The 12,251-nt window shown below is 40.4% G+C and overlaps 1 protein-coding gene across 1 annotated transcript in view; it reads left to right on the forward strand.

The window, feature by feature from the left end:
• COL25A1 (collagen type XXV alpha 1 chain) overlaps positions 1–12,251 on the forward strand; it is a 686,464-nt gene that overhangs the window by 440,617 nt on the left and 233,596 nt on the right. The window contains exons 11-12 of the mRNA XM_073640961.1: positions 5,156–5,182; positions 11,834–11,878. Coding sequence (XP_073497062.1) covers positions 5,156–5,182; positions 11,834–11,878 — 72 coding nt within the window. The remainder of the gene's footprint in view (positions 1–5,155; positions 5,183–11,833; positions 11,879–12,251) is intronic.

Raw genomic sequence — 12,251 nt, forward strand, 5'->3', positions numbered from 1 at the left:
GAGAGATAGAATATCCAAAACAAATCAAGAAAATCACATTGTATAAATTAGATACATTTATTTGCATTTTGCAGTGAGAAATAAGTATTTGATCCCCTACACCAGTTAGACCAGTTAGACGCTCCTAATCAACTCGATACCTGCATTAAAGACAGCTGTATTACATAGTCACCTGTACAAAAGACTCCTGTCCACAGACTCAATTAATCAGTCAGACTCTAACATCTACAACATGGGCAAGACCAAAGAGCTTTCTAAGGATGTCAGGGACAAGATCATAGACCTGCACACATCTGGAATGGGTTACAAAACCATAAGTAAGACGCTGGGTGAGAAGGAGACAACTGTTGGTGCAAAATCTCACCTCATGGGGTATCCTTCATCATGAGGATGGTGAGAGATCAGCCTAAAACTATGCGGGGGGATCTTGTTAATGATCTCAAGGCAGCTGGGACCACAGTCACCAAGAAAACCATTGGTAACACATTATGCCTTAAAGGTTTAAAATCCTGCAGTGCCCGCAAGGTCCCCCTGCTCCAGAAGGTACATGTGAAGGCCCGTCTGAAGTTTGCCAATGAACACCTGGATGATTCTGTGAGTTATTGGGAGAAGGTGCTGGGGTCAGATGAGACAAAGATTGAGCTCTTTGGCATTAACTCAACTCGCCGTGTTTGGAGGAAGAGAAATGCTACCTATGACCCAAAGAACACCGTCCCCACTGTCAAACATGGAGGTGGAAACATTGTTTTGGGGGTGTTTCTCTGCTAAGGGCACAGGACTACTTCACCGCATCAATGGGAGAATGGATGGAGCCATGTGTACTGTAAAATCCTGAGTGACAACCTCCTTCCCTCTGCCAGGACATTAAAAATGGGTCGTGGCTGGGTCTTCCAGCAAGACAATGACACAAAACATACAGCCAAGGCAACAAAGGAGTGGCTCAAAAAGAAGCACATTAAGGTCATGGAGTGGCCTAGCCAGTCTCCAGACCTTAATCCCATAGAAAACTTGTGGAGGGAGTTGAAGCTCCGAGTTGCCAAGTGACAGCCTCAAAATCTTAATGATTTAGAGATGATCTGCAGAGAGGAGTGGACCAAAATTCCTCCTGACATGTGCACAAACCTCATCATCAACTACAAAAAACGTCTGACTGTTGTGCTTGCCAACAAGGGTTTTGCCACCAAGTATTAAGTGTTGTTTGCCAGAGGAATCAAATACTTATTTCTCACTGCAAAATGAAAAAATAAATTATCTAATTTATACAATGTGATTTTCTTGATTTTTTGGGGGGTTATTCTATCTCTCAATGTTAAAATTAACCTACCCTTAAAATTATAGACTGTTCATGTCTTTGTCAGTGGGCAAACTTACAAAAAAAGGAAGGGATCAAATACTTATTTCCCCCACTGTATATAGTCATGGCTGAAAGTGTTGGCACCATTGAAATTGTTCCAGAAAATTAAGTTTTTCACCCAGAAATGTATTGCAATTACACATGTGTTGTTATACACATGTTTATTTCCTTTGTGTATATTGGAACAACACAAAAAAACAGAGGAAAAAAGGCTGGTTGGACACACAAAAATGGGCCAGACAAAATTGTTGGCACCCTTAACTTAATATTTGGTTGCACACGCTTTGGAATAAATAATTGCAATTAATCGCTTCCTATAACCATCAGCAAGCTTCTTACATCTCTCAACGGGAATTGAAGCAATAGGAATACTTAAAAGTTGTCCCTTTTAAAATTGTTGAAGAGGTCTAAAGTAACAAACAAAGTGGTTACTCACCCTCCCCAAGTCCAGCGCTGCCTCTCCGTCGCTGCTCTGGCCTTTTTTCATCTGTTTCAGTGGTAGCATCGCATCTAATGTGCTTGTCACTGCTGCAGACAATAACTGGACTCAGAGGCTCTGCCGAGGACTCACTGAGCCCAGTGACTTTAATTTTATTCTTCATCAAAAGTTGACAGTTAAATTAGAGAATTTATCTAAACCTTTGTAATTTTTTTTCACATTTCATTGCCCTGATTACTACAAGATGCCTGGTAGAGGTCTGGGGTCTATATCCCTCTGATCTACCAGTATTTTTTAAGGCAATGAAATGTGTAAAAAAAAAAACATTTCAAAGGTTTAGTTACTCTTAAACTTAATTCACTGGGTGCAGCAGTTGTGACACAGTCAGGGTTTTTAGATTTAGCAATGCAGCAGGGCTGAGAAAGCTAACCCTGCCCACACCGGGCGCTCTGTGTATATGCTCCATAGACAGTGAGCTGCTTATCACAGAAGAGGGCATGGTCAGACTTGGAAGCACATGCTAGCTAGTCACATCAATGATAATTCAGATTATTAATCCTTCAGTGTAAGTAAAAAACACCACACAGCTTGACATGTGGCACATCTTTGAATTCTGTATTTTAACCCCTACCTCATGCTTTCCTCAGATTACATAGAAAAAAAACTGCTGACAGATTTCCTTTATGGTATACATAACCATGTCTACGCACAAAATGAAAAATCACAAGGACTTGACATACCATATGGAAGTACTGAAGATAACTGTTCATGCATTAGTGCCCATCCTTGCCATTTAATAGCATAGCTATCTATCATATGAATGTGATACCATTGCAGTCACTTGTAAGCTCATGTTGCTGCAGTTTTATATCAGATCCAGCTACATTTTGGCAATGTGTAGTTCACTCAAAGACCTGCCAAAACAGAGTACCATCTGCTGCCATCTTTATTCCGGTATTATCACCTGATACCTTATTCTTACCATGTGAGTGCTGTGTATAGAATATCTTTGTGTAGTAATGCAGACCAGTGGGAAAGTTCCTGATTCCTTCCAAGCATGTCATCAGAGTGCAGTGGACAGATGAAGGAACCTTATTGGAATTCTTAAAAATGAATGGATGCGTTCACATGTTTCATTCAGTGCCAGCAAGCCCAGCCCTGAACCACATCAAGTCGTTTCTGATGTCCTTCCAGGGGATATAGAAGGCTAGGAAACCTTTCTATGATCTGTACCACAGTGATGCCCCAACCTCACAACATTCCATTTATTTAGATGAATTATGTTATGTTGACATGCGGAGGCTGTCTCCACTAGAAGTGGTTTCTTCTACAGCCTTGGTATTCTTTTGTGGATCATTAGTAAAAACAATCTCTTGTTTGACCACATTGCGTGTTTGTGTTCTTATTACACCTCAGTTTACATTGACCTGAAAATATCATGTTCCTGTAAATTGCTGTGTTTACCAGAGAAGACAGAAAATGGATTGTCCTTGGTTAGAGTGCAGAAATGCACCAATGAGCGTTAGTCTATAATTCTACTTGAACATAGTTCACTTAAATAAGCTGGCGTCATGCTTCATGCTAAAAGACTTTCAAAAGTGGTTTATGAAAAGGCAGTGTCATTTTAGAAATATCATTTAAAAAACAATCTTGTTCTTTAGTTTATGTCAACGTTAATTCATTTGGTTTGGATTTCTTAAAGGGGTTGTCCAACTTAATAAAAAATTTTGAAAAATGAACAATGTTATAAAAGAAAGTATAGGATCTAGCGTAGGCCACTCAGGTGGATGTGGAAGTGATATTGTCCTGATCTCTGGACACCTAATCACTTTGCAATGTGATTAGCTGCAGCAGTCAGGTGACTGGAATGGAACATCCAAGGCACAGCTGATGAGGTCCTGTTTCACTCACCTGACTGGCATTGCTGCCACCTGGTGTGATATTGTGGTGTTGCAGTTCAGTCCCATTAACTTTACTTGTAACGGAGTTGCAATTTCAGACACATCCCATGTATAGGTGTGGTGCAATATCTAGAAAAATATATTTTAGGGCAGGAATCGCACAGATTTTACTTCTCTAAGGTGCCAGAATTAAACCTTATTACAGTGGGGCAGATTTAGTAATCCTGTGCATTATTTAGACAGTGCAAATGTGCCAAATTGATTGCAGTGGCTTATGTGGAATGTTATCTTGAAGTATCTTTAGTCCCTTTTCTACATAGATATACATATACAGCCCTGGCAAAAATTAAGAGACCACTGAACAGTTTTCTGTTGGAAACTATGGAAAGACTGGTGGAAAGCATGCCAAGATGCATGAAAGCTGTGATTAATAATCATGGATAGTCCACCAAATATTGATTTCTGAACTGGTCCTAAGTTAAAACATGAGTAATTTGAGGTCTGAAAGCACTGTTTCTTTTTTATTATTTTGACGATTTATCATTTGCTGCAAGTAAATACAAAATTTTTAGCTTTGAATTTCGGAGACATGGTGTCAGTAGTTTATAGACTAAAACAACAATGTACATTTTACTCAAAAATATACCTAGAAAGAGAAAATCAGAGAAAATGAAAATTTTGCAGTGGTCTCTTAATTTTTGCCAGAGCTGTATATATATATAGAACCTGTTGATTAACTTTCTTTGCACTACTCTTTTGTACCTAAATTTTGGTTCCATTGTTGCCTTTCAACCACACCTCCTTGTTGATTGAAATATGTTCGAAACGTGGACCTACCTTTAGGAGATGTAAATTTAATAACTCATGAACTTGTCCAAAAAATATCTGCCAACAAGTCATGTACAAAATTACATTCTTGAAAGTTTGGAAGCTTAGCGAATATCCTTTTGATTGGCCTCGCTTTCATTTGTTTGTCTCTGAAATACAGAGCACTGACATTTAGGTTGAGCCTACACGGCAACTTTGGTCATGACACAGGTGGCACAGTCAAAGATTACTATGTGCGACTGCTATATTGCACCATAATACCGCATTGTGACCCCAAGAGTTCCGCGACTTTAACAAGCGGGTGGCAAAAATTCCTTCTTTTTATGATTTGCTGGTCGTGGTGGTTATGCCCGAGGGGCAGAATGTGACTATGCATTACGTTTCAATATACTGTAGCAGTAGCATTTAGTGATATTTGACCTCATGACCTGTGTCATGGCCAATAATGTATGTATAGTACAACCTGATGTGAAATTATGTGGAGAGTGTTAATTTTCTGGATGCTATAACTCTGTAATTGCATTGTATTTTGTATTGTATATTGGAAGCAGTGGAATGTAAAATTGCATTTAATGAATATTTTTTATTGTTTGTAAGAAATTATTAAACAACATTGCAATATTTGTTTTTTAGGGTCCAATGGGGCCTCCTGGACAAAAGGTAAGATACTAAACTGCAACTGCTGCACAAGACATTATTTTTTCCTCACCAAGCTAGATCTCGGGTAGGCTGTTCAGGAAAGGCTACTGTAGACCACAATCAGGCTGTTAGTTTAGTCTATAAAGTACGCTTTCTAAAACTGGAGCTGTTTAATGTAAGACTTAAGATTTCTAATTTCCTCCATCATGGGAACCTCAAGCAGCTGTTTTCAATCTGTCTGCTAAACTAGAGGTTAAAAGGTTTCTTTGGTTTTCCAGCAAGACATGACAGGCAAGTTGAGAAAATCAAACTATCAAAACTTTTTTACCTATTAGATACAATTTCTAATTGAAAATGTAATCTATCATTGATATATGATTCTGTAAGGAAACTCAGAAAAATTATGTTTTGGCTATAAATGTTCAGGCTAAATAAAGACGGCTCTGAGGTGGCATACTGAGTCCTAGGTAACCAGAGAACCAACTCCCGTGGCTTTCAGTGTCATTAGCATTCATCAGGAACAGTGTCTGCTACAGGTGGATGGAGCAAGCCCATCTGATAGCACCATTAATATGATACTAAATATACTTGTACTAAAGATATCAATTTGTCTGTCCAGCAATACGATATTCAAACACTGTAAAACCTTAAAGCAAACTGTATAAATTAGCAGCGCATCTTGTAAGCATGAAAATTTTACTTTTTATTACTAGCTAGTCAACATACCTATTTACTAATTATTAGAGATGGGCGAACCCGAACAGTAAAGTTCGGGGACCATACCTAGTGTTCGGGCACGGACCCCGAACACAGACTTTCTCAGTAAGTCCGTGTTACTGTTTGGGTTCGGGTGTTTCCCGCGCTGATCGTTACCGCCTGTTAGAGCGGTGCGGGATCACTGTGTCAGATGTCAGTGTGAGCCCACAGATGTGACTGTGACCCCTGGTCAAAAGCTTACTGCAGGTCACAGGTGTCGGCTGATGAGAGTACTACTACTCTCATCACCCTATGGCTGCTGTCACTGATTACAGCAAGAGCAGGCACCGCTGATGGGAGTAGTCATCAGCCGCCACCTGTGCTCAAAGTAGAAAAAAAAAGTTTAAATAAATAAATGCATATTGAAATAAAAATAAAAAACACAGTTATACTCACCTACACCTAATCCCCAATGCCCTTGTCCCCTATAAAAAAAACACCATAATGCTCACCTTAACACCTAATCTCTGAAGCCCATGTCATATGTAAAAGTGTAAAAATAATAAGCTACCAAAATACTCACCTATCCGCCATAATCCATACTGTCCCATGACAATCAGATCACTTCTAGAGCAGTCACATCAGCAGATGTGACTGCTCTACCCGGCAGCTCAGCACTAGATACTGCCTGTGTCAGTGTGTAGCCCGCTGTCGTGTAGACGATGATTGTATCACTTGTAGAACAGTTTCATCAGCAGTCACTGATGTAACTACTCTACAGGACAGCAGGCTACACACTGACACAGGCAGTGTGTAGTGCTGAGCTGCCATGAGAGACTTCACAGGAGTCCATCAGCGGATGAACTCCTGTGACCTCTCTCACGGCAGCTCAGCACTACACACTGCCTGTGTCAGTGTGTAGCCTGCTGTCTTGTAGAGCAGTCACATCTGCTGATGTGACTGATCTAGATGTGATCCGATCATCGAGGGACAGTATGGATTATGCCGGATACGAGTATTATGGTGGTTTATTATTTTTACTCTTTTACAAGTGACATGGGCTTCGGAGATTAGGTGTTAAGGTGAGTATTATGGTGTTTTTTTCCTTGTTTTTTTTACAGGGGACAAGGCATCAGGGATTAGGTGTAGGTTAGTATAACTGTGATTTTTAGTTTTATTTCAATATCTATTTATTTATTTTAACTTTTTTTTTTACTTTAAGCACAGGCGTCGGCTGGTGACTTCTCCATCAGCGGCGCCTGCTCTTGCTGTAATCAGTGACAGCAGGTGTCAAAAACTGACATGTAATGAGCCCTTATGTGTGGTCGGTCCAAACTGACATAATGTGAGGCCATGTGCACACGTTGAGTATTTGGTGAGTTTTCACCTCAATATTTGTAAGCCAAAACCAGAATTGAGTAAGGCTTGTGTGCCCACGATGCGTTTTTTAAGCGTTTCCGCAGCGGCAATTCCACTGCAGAAATGCTTAAAAAAGCTTGGTAGAAGGCCTGCCATGTTCCCCAATGATAATTCGCATGTGCTGTGCACATGCTGCGGAAATTTCCGCTGCGGATTATCATTGCGGAAAAAAACGCAGCACTACCAATTATTTTGCGGAAGCGTTGCGTTTTCGCCGCCATTGACTTGCATTGGAACGCTTGGATTCCGCGTTTCAATGTGCGGAATCCAAGCGTTTCAATGTGCGGATGGTACCTGGGTGTGAAGGACAGGAGACTCTCCTCCAGACCCGGGTACCATAGAACCTGTAAAAAAAGAATAAAATAAAAAATAAATATTATATTTACCTTCTGATGGCCCCCGGTGTGCTTGTCTTCGCTTGCCGGAAGATCGTGGTGGACTGAAGGACCTGCGCTGACGTCATTTAGTCATGTGACGGGTCACGTGACCGCTGACGTCGGCAGGTCCTTCAGTGTACCGTGAGCTGCCGGCAAGCCAGGACGGATCGAAGAAAGAAGAATCCGGGGGCCATCAGAAGGTAAGTATATATTTATTTTTTAACATTCTTTCGGTCACACTATATAAATCCATGCCGGTTGCATGGATTTATATAGTGTGACCAAGTTGACAAGCACTTTCCAAGTGATGTTAAAATTGCTTGGGAAGCGCTTGTCAACCCACATGCAGAAATGCCAGTGAATAACGCTTCACATCCGCATGTCCCTGGCAGGAAAACGCATGTACAATCCGCATGTACAATCCGCATGCGTTTTTCTGCCAGGGAGATGCAGAAACGCTCAGGAAAAATCCAGAGCATTTCTGCATCGTGGGCACATAGCCTAAAATATGCAGAAGTGGTGACGTGTTTCTATTATACTTTTCCTCTGATTGTTCCACTCCTGGTTTTGGCTTTCAAATACTGAGGTAAAAAACTCACCAAACACTCAACGTGTGCACGTGGCCTTCACTTGATTATTTTCTTAATTGGAGTTAACACTGAGGATCATTAGTATGCCTCTGATTACTGCTCAGTGTGTACAGGGACCCAGAGGATTTTGGGGAAAGTAAACCTGACAATCTATCCCTGAGCACTTCACTTGTGCTTTCCTCATTCTTTCTACAGTTGCAGAGAGACCTAAGTAAGGAGGTGAGAGGAACCTTAACTCCTGTCACCATGGCAGTAATTTATTGGCCAGTTACAATGTGCTACTGTCGTAGATTACTGCCAGACAGGATCCTCATGCCAAGTCTCTGGTCAGTGAAATCACATTAGTCATAGATCTGTTAATGGAAGGAACATAGGTAGAGGCTATTAAATATGTCAGTCTTCCCAGCATGAATGCCATTTTTGTTGCTTTACCTGCGTTGTGATCTAATAATTGGCTACGTAATACGAGTGTACAGTTACTTGCAGCTAATATCAGACATTATAATAAAACAATCTGCATACATTTTGCTATTGTAATAATCTCCCCATAATATTCCTACTCCATTGAATTTTTCACGAGTTTACGTCTTCTAGTCTTTTATCTAATATTTTATATATATGACTATTTTCCCCTAACTTAGCATATTGCAAAAAGGGGTTGCAATTGTATGTCGAATTTATGCTAATTATGCTTATTTATCTGTTTAAGAAAAGGATACAGTATAGTTGGCAACCGTTGGTAAAGGATTTTTTTTTTTAAGACATATACTCATATGTTTTATTGGTCTGTCAGTGAAAGTATACTTTTTATGGCTTCCTGTTGTGTAGCAGTTTTTCCAGTAAAGACACAAAAGTGTCTGGACTTAAATCTGCCAGACATATGTGAAAAGGACACTGTATGTGAATGGATAAAAGATTATGGGGTGCTGTATAGCCTAGGACTGGGTACTTACTTTTATATGCCGACGCGCCGTGTTCAACTTCTGCATCAGAACATGATTTCACAGCGCCGGTAGCTGTTGAGATTTCGGCAATCACAGTTGATCAATTGTATAAGATAGATGAGTCTGGTGAGCTTCAGCCGGCCGAGGGAGTCTCTGAGGGTAACATTTTAATTAGATTTCAAAGCACCTTTGTGCAAATTATTATTTTTTATTATGTACTGCAAACAAAAAAAAGAGTTTTATTAGGGACTTGGGATTTCTGTAAAAATGCCCAAGCCTAAAACAGCTTCAACACAGGAATATAAATATACTGATTCATGGTCACAGGTAAAATATACGTATGGTTTTCATCCAGTAGTAAATGAAAGATGGAACTGTGGAACTGGGGAAAGAATCTTGTATCAGGACTGTCCATCTTACTGACCAAGTACACTTGCTGAAATATGGCAGCATCCTCGGGGACGGTCATTTTTCAATAAACAGAACATTTCTGTAAAATGAATTCTTTTTCCATATCACTCAGTAATTGAAGTGTTTTTCCATTGTAATCACTGAGATACTGAGTACAGATCAAACAATGCCGGCAGCTGTCTTGAAAGCTTTCAAGAACACCATCCTCTGTCATCTGAAATCTGCTCAAAGTGGAGTTTAATCATCCTGCAATTCAAAATATCATCTGATTGGTAAACTGATCTGTGAACGATTGTGCAGGTTTTTAAGTGGATAATAAACAAATCTGCAACATTAGACACGTGTAATGGTCCAATTGTCTCTAACAAATCAGATTGTAGTATTTTATAATAATTCCACTAACATTGATGTTGACATTAACTATAGCTATATACTTTAAACTTAATGTACACATAAATGCCCAACTTTAAATTAAATAATTTCTCTGCTAATTAATTTCATCATTCATGTTTGTATGTTTGGAGCACCATTTTTATTAAAGAAAGTTCTAAATCCCACAATTCCCTTTAGCGTCAGACAGAAGAGATAAATGAAAGGGGTTTTCTCATTTTCTTTCAGCATGAGCACACCGCTCTACTGCCTCCCAGCTTCCGGCTTCTAGGGTCTACATAATTTCGCCACTTTCTCTTCTGTGCAATCCGGCCAGTTTCAGAGCAGCTCTTGCAAGCTCTGAAGCAAGGCGCTTGCAAGCACTCACTCGTTCCCTTTTAGATCGCCCACTGCTGATAGCCTGCAAAGGTGGCCAGTAGTGATGAGCGAGTATGTTTCATTAACAGGCAACCTATGCATGTGTCACAGCTGTCAAGCAGCCGTGACACTTGCAGCTGCTGTGACAATCAAAGAAATGCCGAGCACGCCAAAATACGCGGCAAGCACCCGAGCGTGCTCGCCGAAAGGGTTAATGAGACATACTCGCTCATTACTAGTGGCCAGTAGCCTAGGCAAAAAAGCTGTAAATTGTAAAATTCTTAAAACGATGGTCCAAAATTAATTCTGATTGGATTTAATAAATGTCTGTCTATTTAATATAATAATCTAATTGCTTTTCTAATATACATTGATTAAAAAGTCCCTACTTTCTTTTTTTTGTACCCACATCCGTTTTGATGATGTTTCATTTGAGCATACCCAGAGTTTGCTGGATACTGAAATGAGACATCATCAGGGATCAGAGGCTGCGGTGACTGCAGGAGCCTCTGTCATCACCCTGAAACGAAGCGTCATAAGTGACGTCTGTTTCAGGTGCTGGGCTAGTAGTCCCTACTCTACTGAACATGTGTCAATTGCCAATTCTGACATATGCTCAGTAGGATCTTGTCATTGTGCAATATCCTATTTAATGCACAGTGACAGTGCATTCTCTCACTGGCAATGATGACAAGTCACAAACCGGCAAGAGAGCGCACTGTTAGTGCACATTGTAATGACAGAACGCTGCGAACATCGACAACAGAGACCAGCCCCACCCACGAATCCGACATCACCTTCAAGAAGGGACCAGAACCCCCCTCTCCCCCGAAAGTGATGTCACTTTCAAGGGCGAGCGGGCATGGTCTCTGCTTTTCCTGCTCGCCAGGTTATCTCTTTACATTGTGAGCATGCTGTGATGTTAAATATTACGCCAAGTACATCCTGGTCTGATATAATTTCTTGGACAGGACTGTGATAGATCCTGTTTATTTGTATTATTTAATATTTTATTTTTGCTTTTGTTATGATGCTCCAATGGGTAACACTGTAGTTTAAACTGGTTGTCTGGTCTTCTAATAAAAGTCTACAGTCACTCTGTTTCAGTGCAGACTCCTGAATCCTTACAGCATGCACACCACATGCTGTCAGGATTCTCCGGTGATGTCAGTGAGAAGACGTGGACACGTGACCGCAAGTATGCCATTTGCGTACTTCTGGCCACATTCCAATTAGATGTGCTCAGCATCACTTGACACAAGTTAATTGAGTGAGTCTGAGCATGACTAGTTGGAATGTGGCCGGAAGTGTGTAAAACACTTACTTGAGGTCATGTAGCTGTCCGCATTTGCCGACAACACTGGAGAATCCTGACAGTGTGCAGTGCGCACGCTTCAAGGATTCAGATGTGTGCCGTCACACAGAGTGCACATATTTGTTTGTGATTGCTTGCAAATAATTAATCAATCAACAATGATTTACTTATAGGGTTCAACTGGAGACCCTGGCACTTCAGGACTCGACGGTGAGAAGGTAAGAAAATAAATTGCATTGAACATGATAGTGCACCTGATTGTAATTGTCTCTACCAAAAGTTAAAAGTGTGGCCATGACCTTGGGGGCTCCACACGCTTAGGTAAACATGAATATGCCTGGTTTCTTCATTTCTAAAATGTGAAGGGATGATGAGCTTGATAAGGTGGTTCTCTGCTTGGCTCTTGTGCAGTTATAATCTGATCAAGTCGTATTCCATCCCCCTTCATGGTGGTGTATACAGTAAATTTTCTCCTTTAATTCTTTGATTTTCTTTGATCTCTATTTACTTTATTTCTGTAAATATTAATATTATTGTACGTTAGGAACGGAGTGCACATGCATATATTTTCCATTATATCAAAGGAAATAT

The sequence above is a fragment of the Phyllobates terribilis genome, unplaced genomic scaffold, assembly GCF_046119375.1.
Source record: "Phyllobates terribilis strain yellow unplaced genomic scaffold, ASM4611937v1 Scaffold_1__5_contigs__length_1240528914, whole genome shotgun sequence".
NCBI lineage: Eukaryota > Metazoa > Chordata > Amphibia > Anura > Dendrobatidae > Phyllobates > Phyllobates terribilis.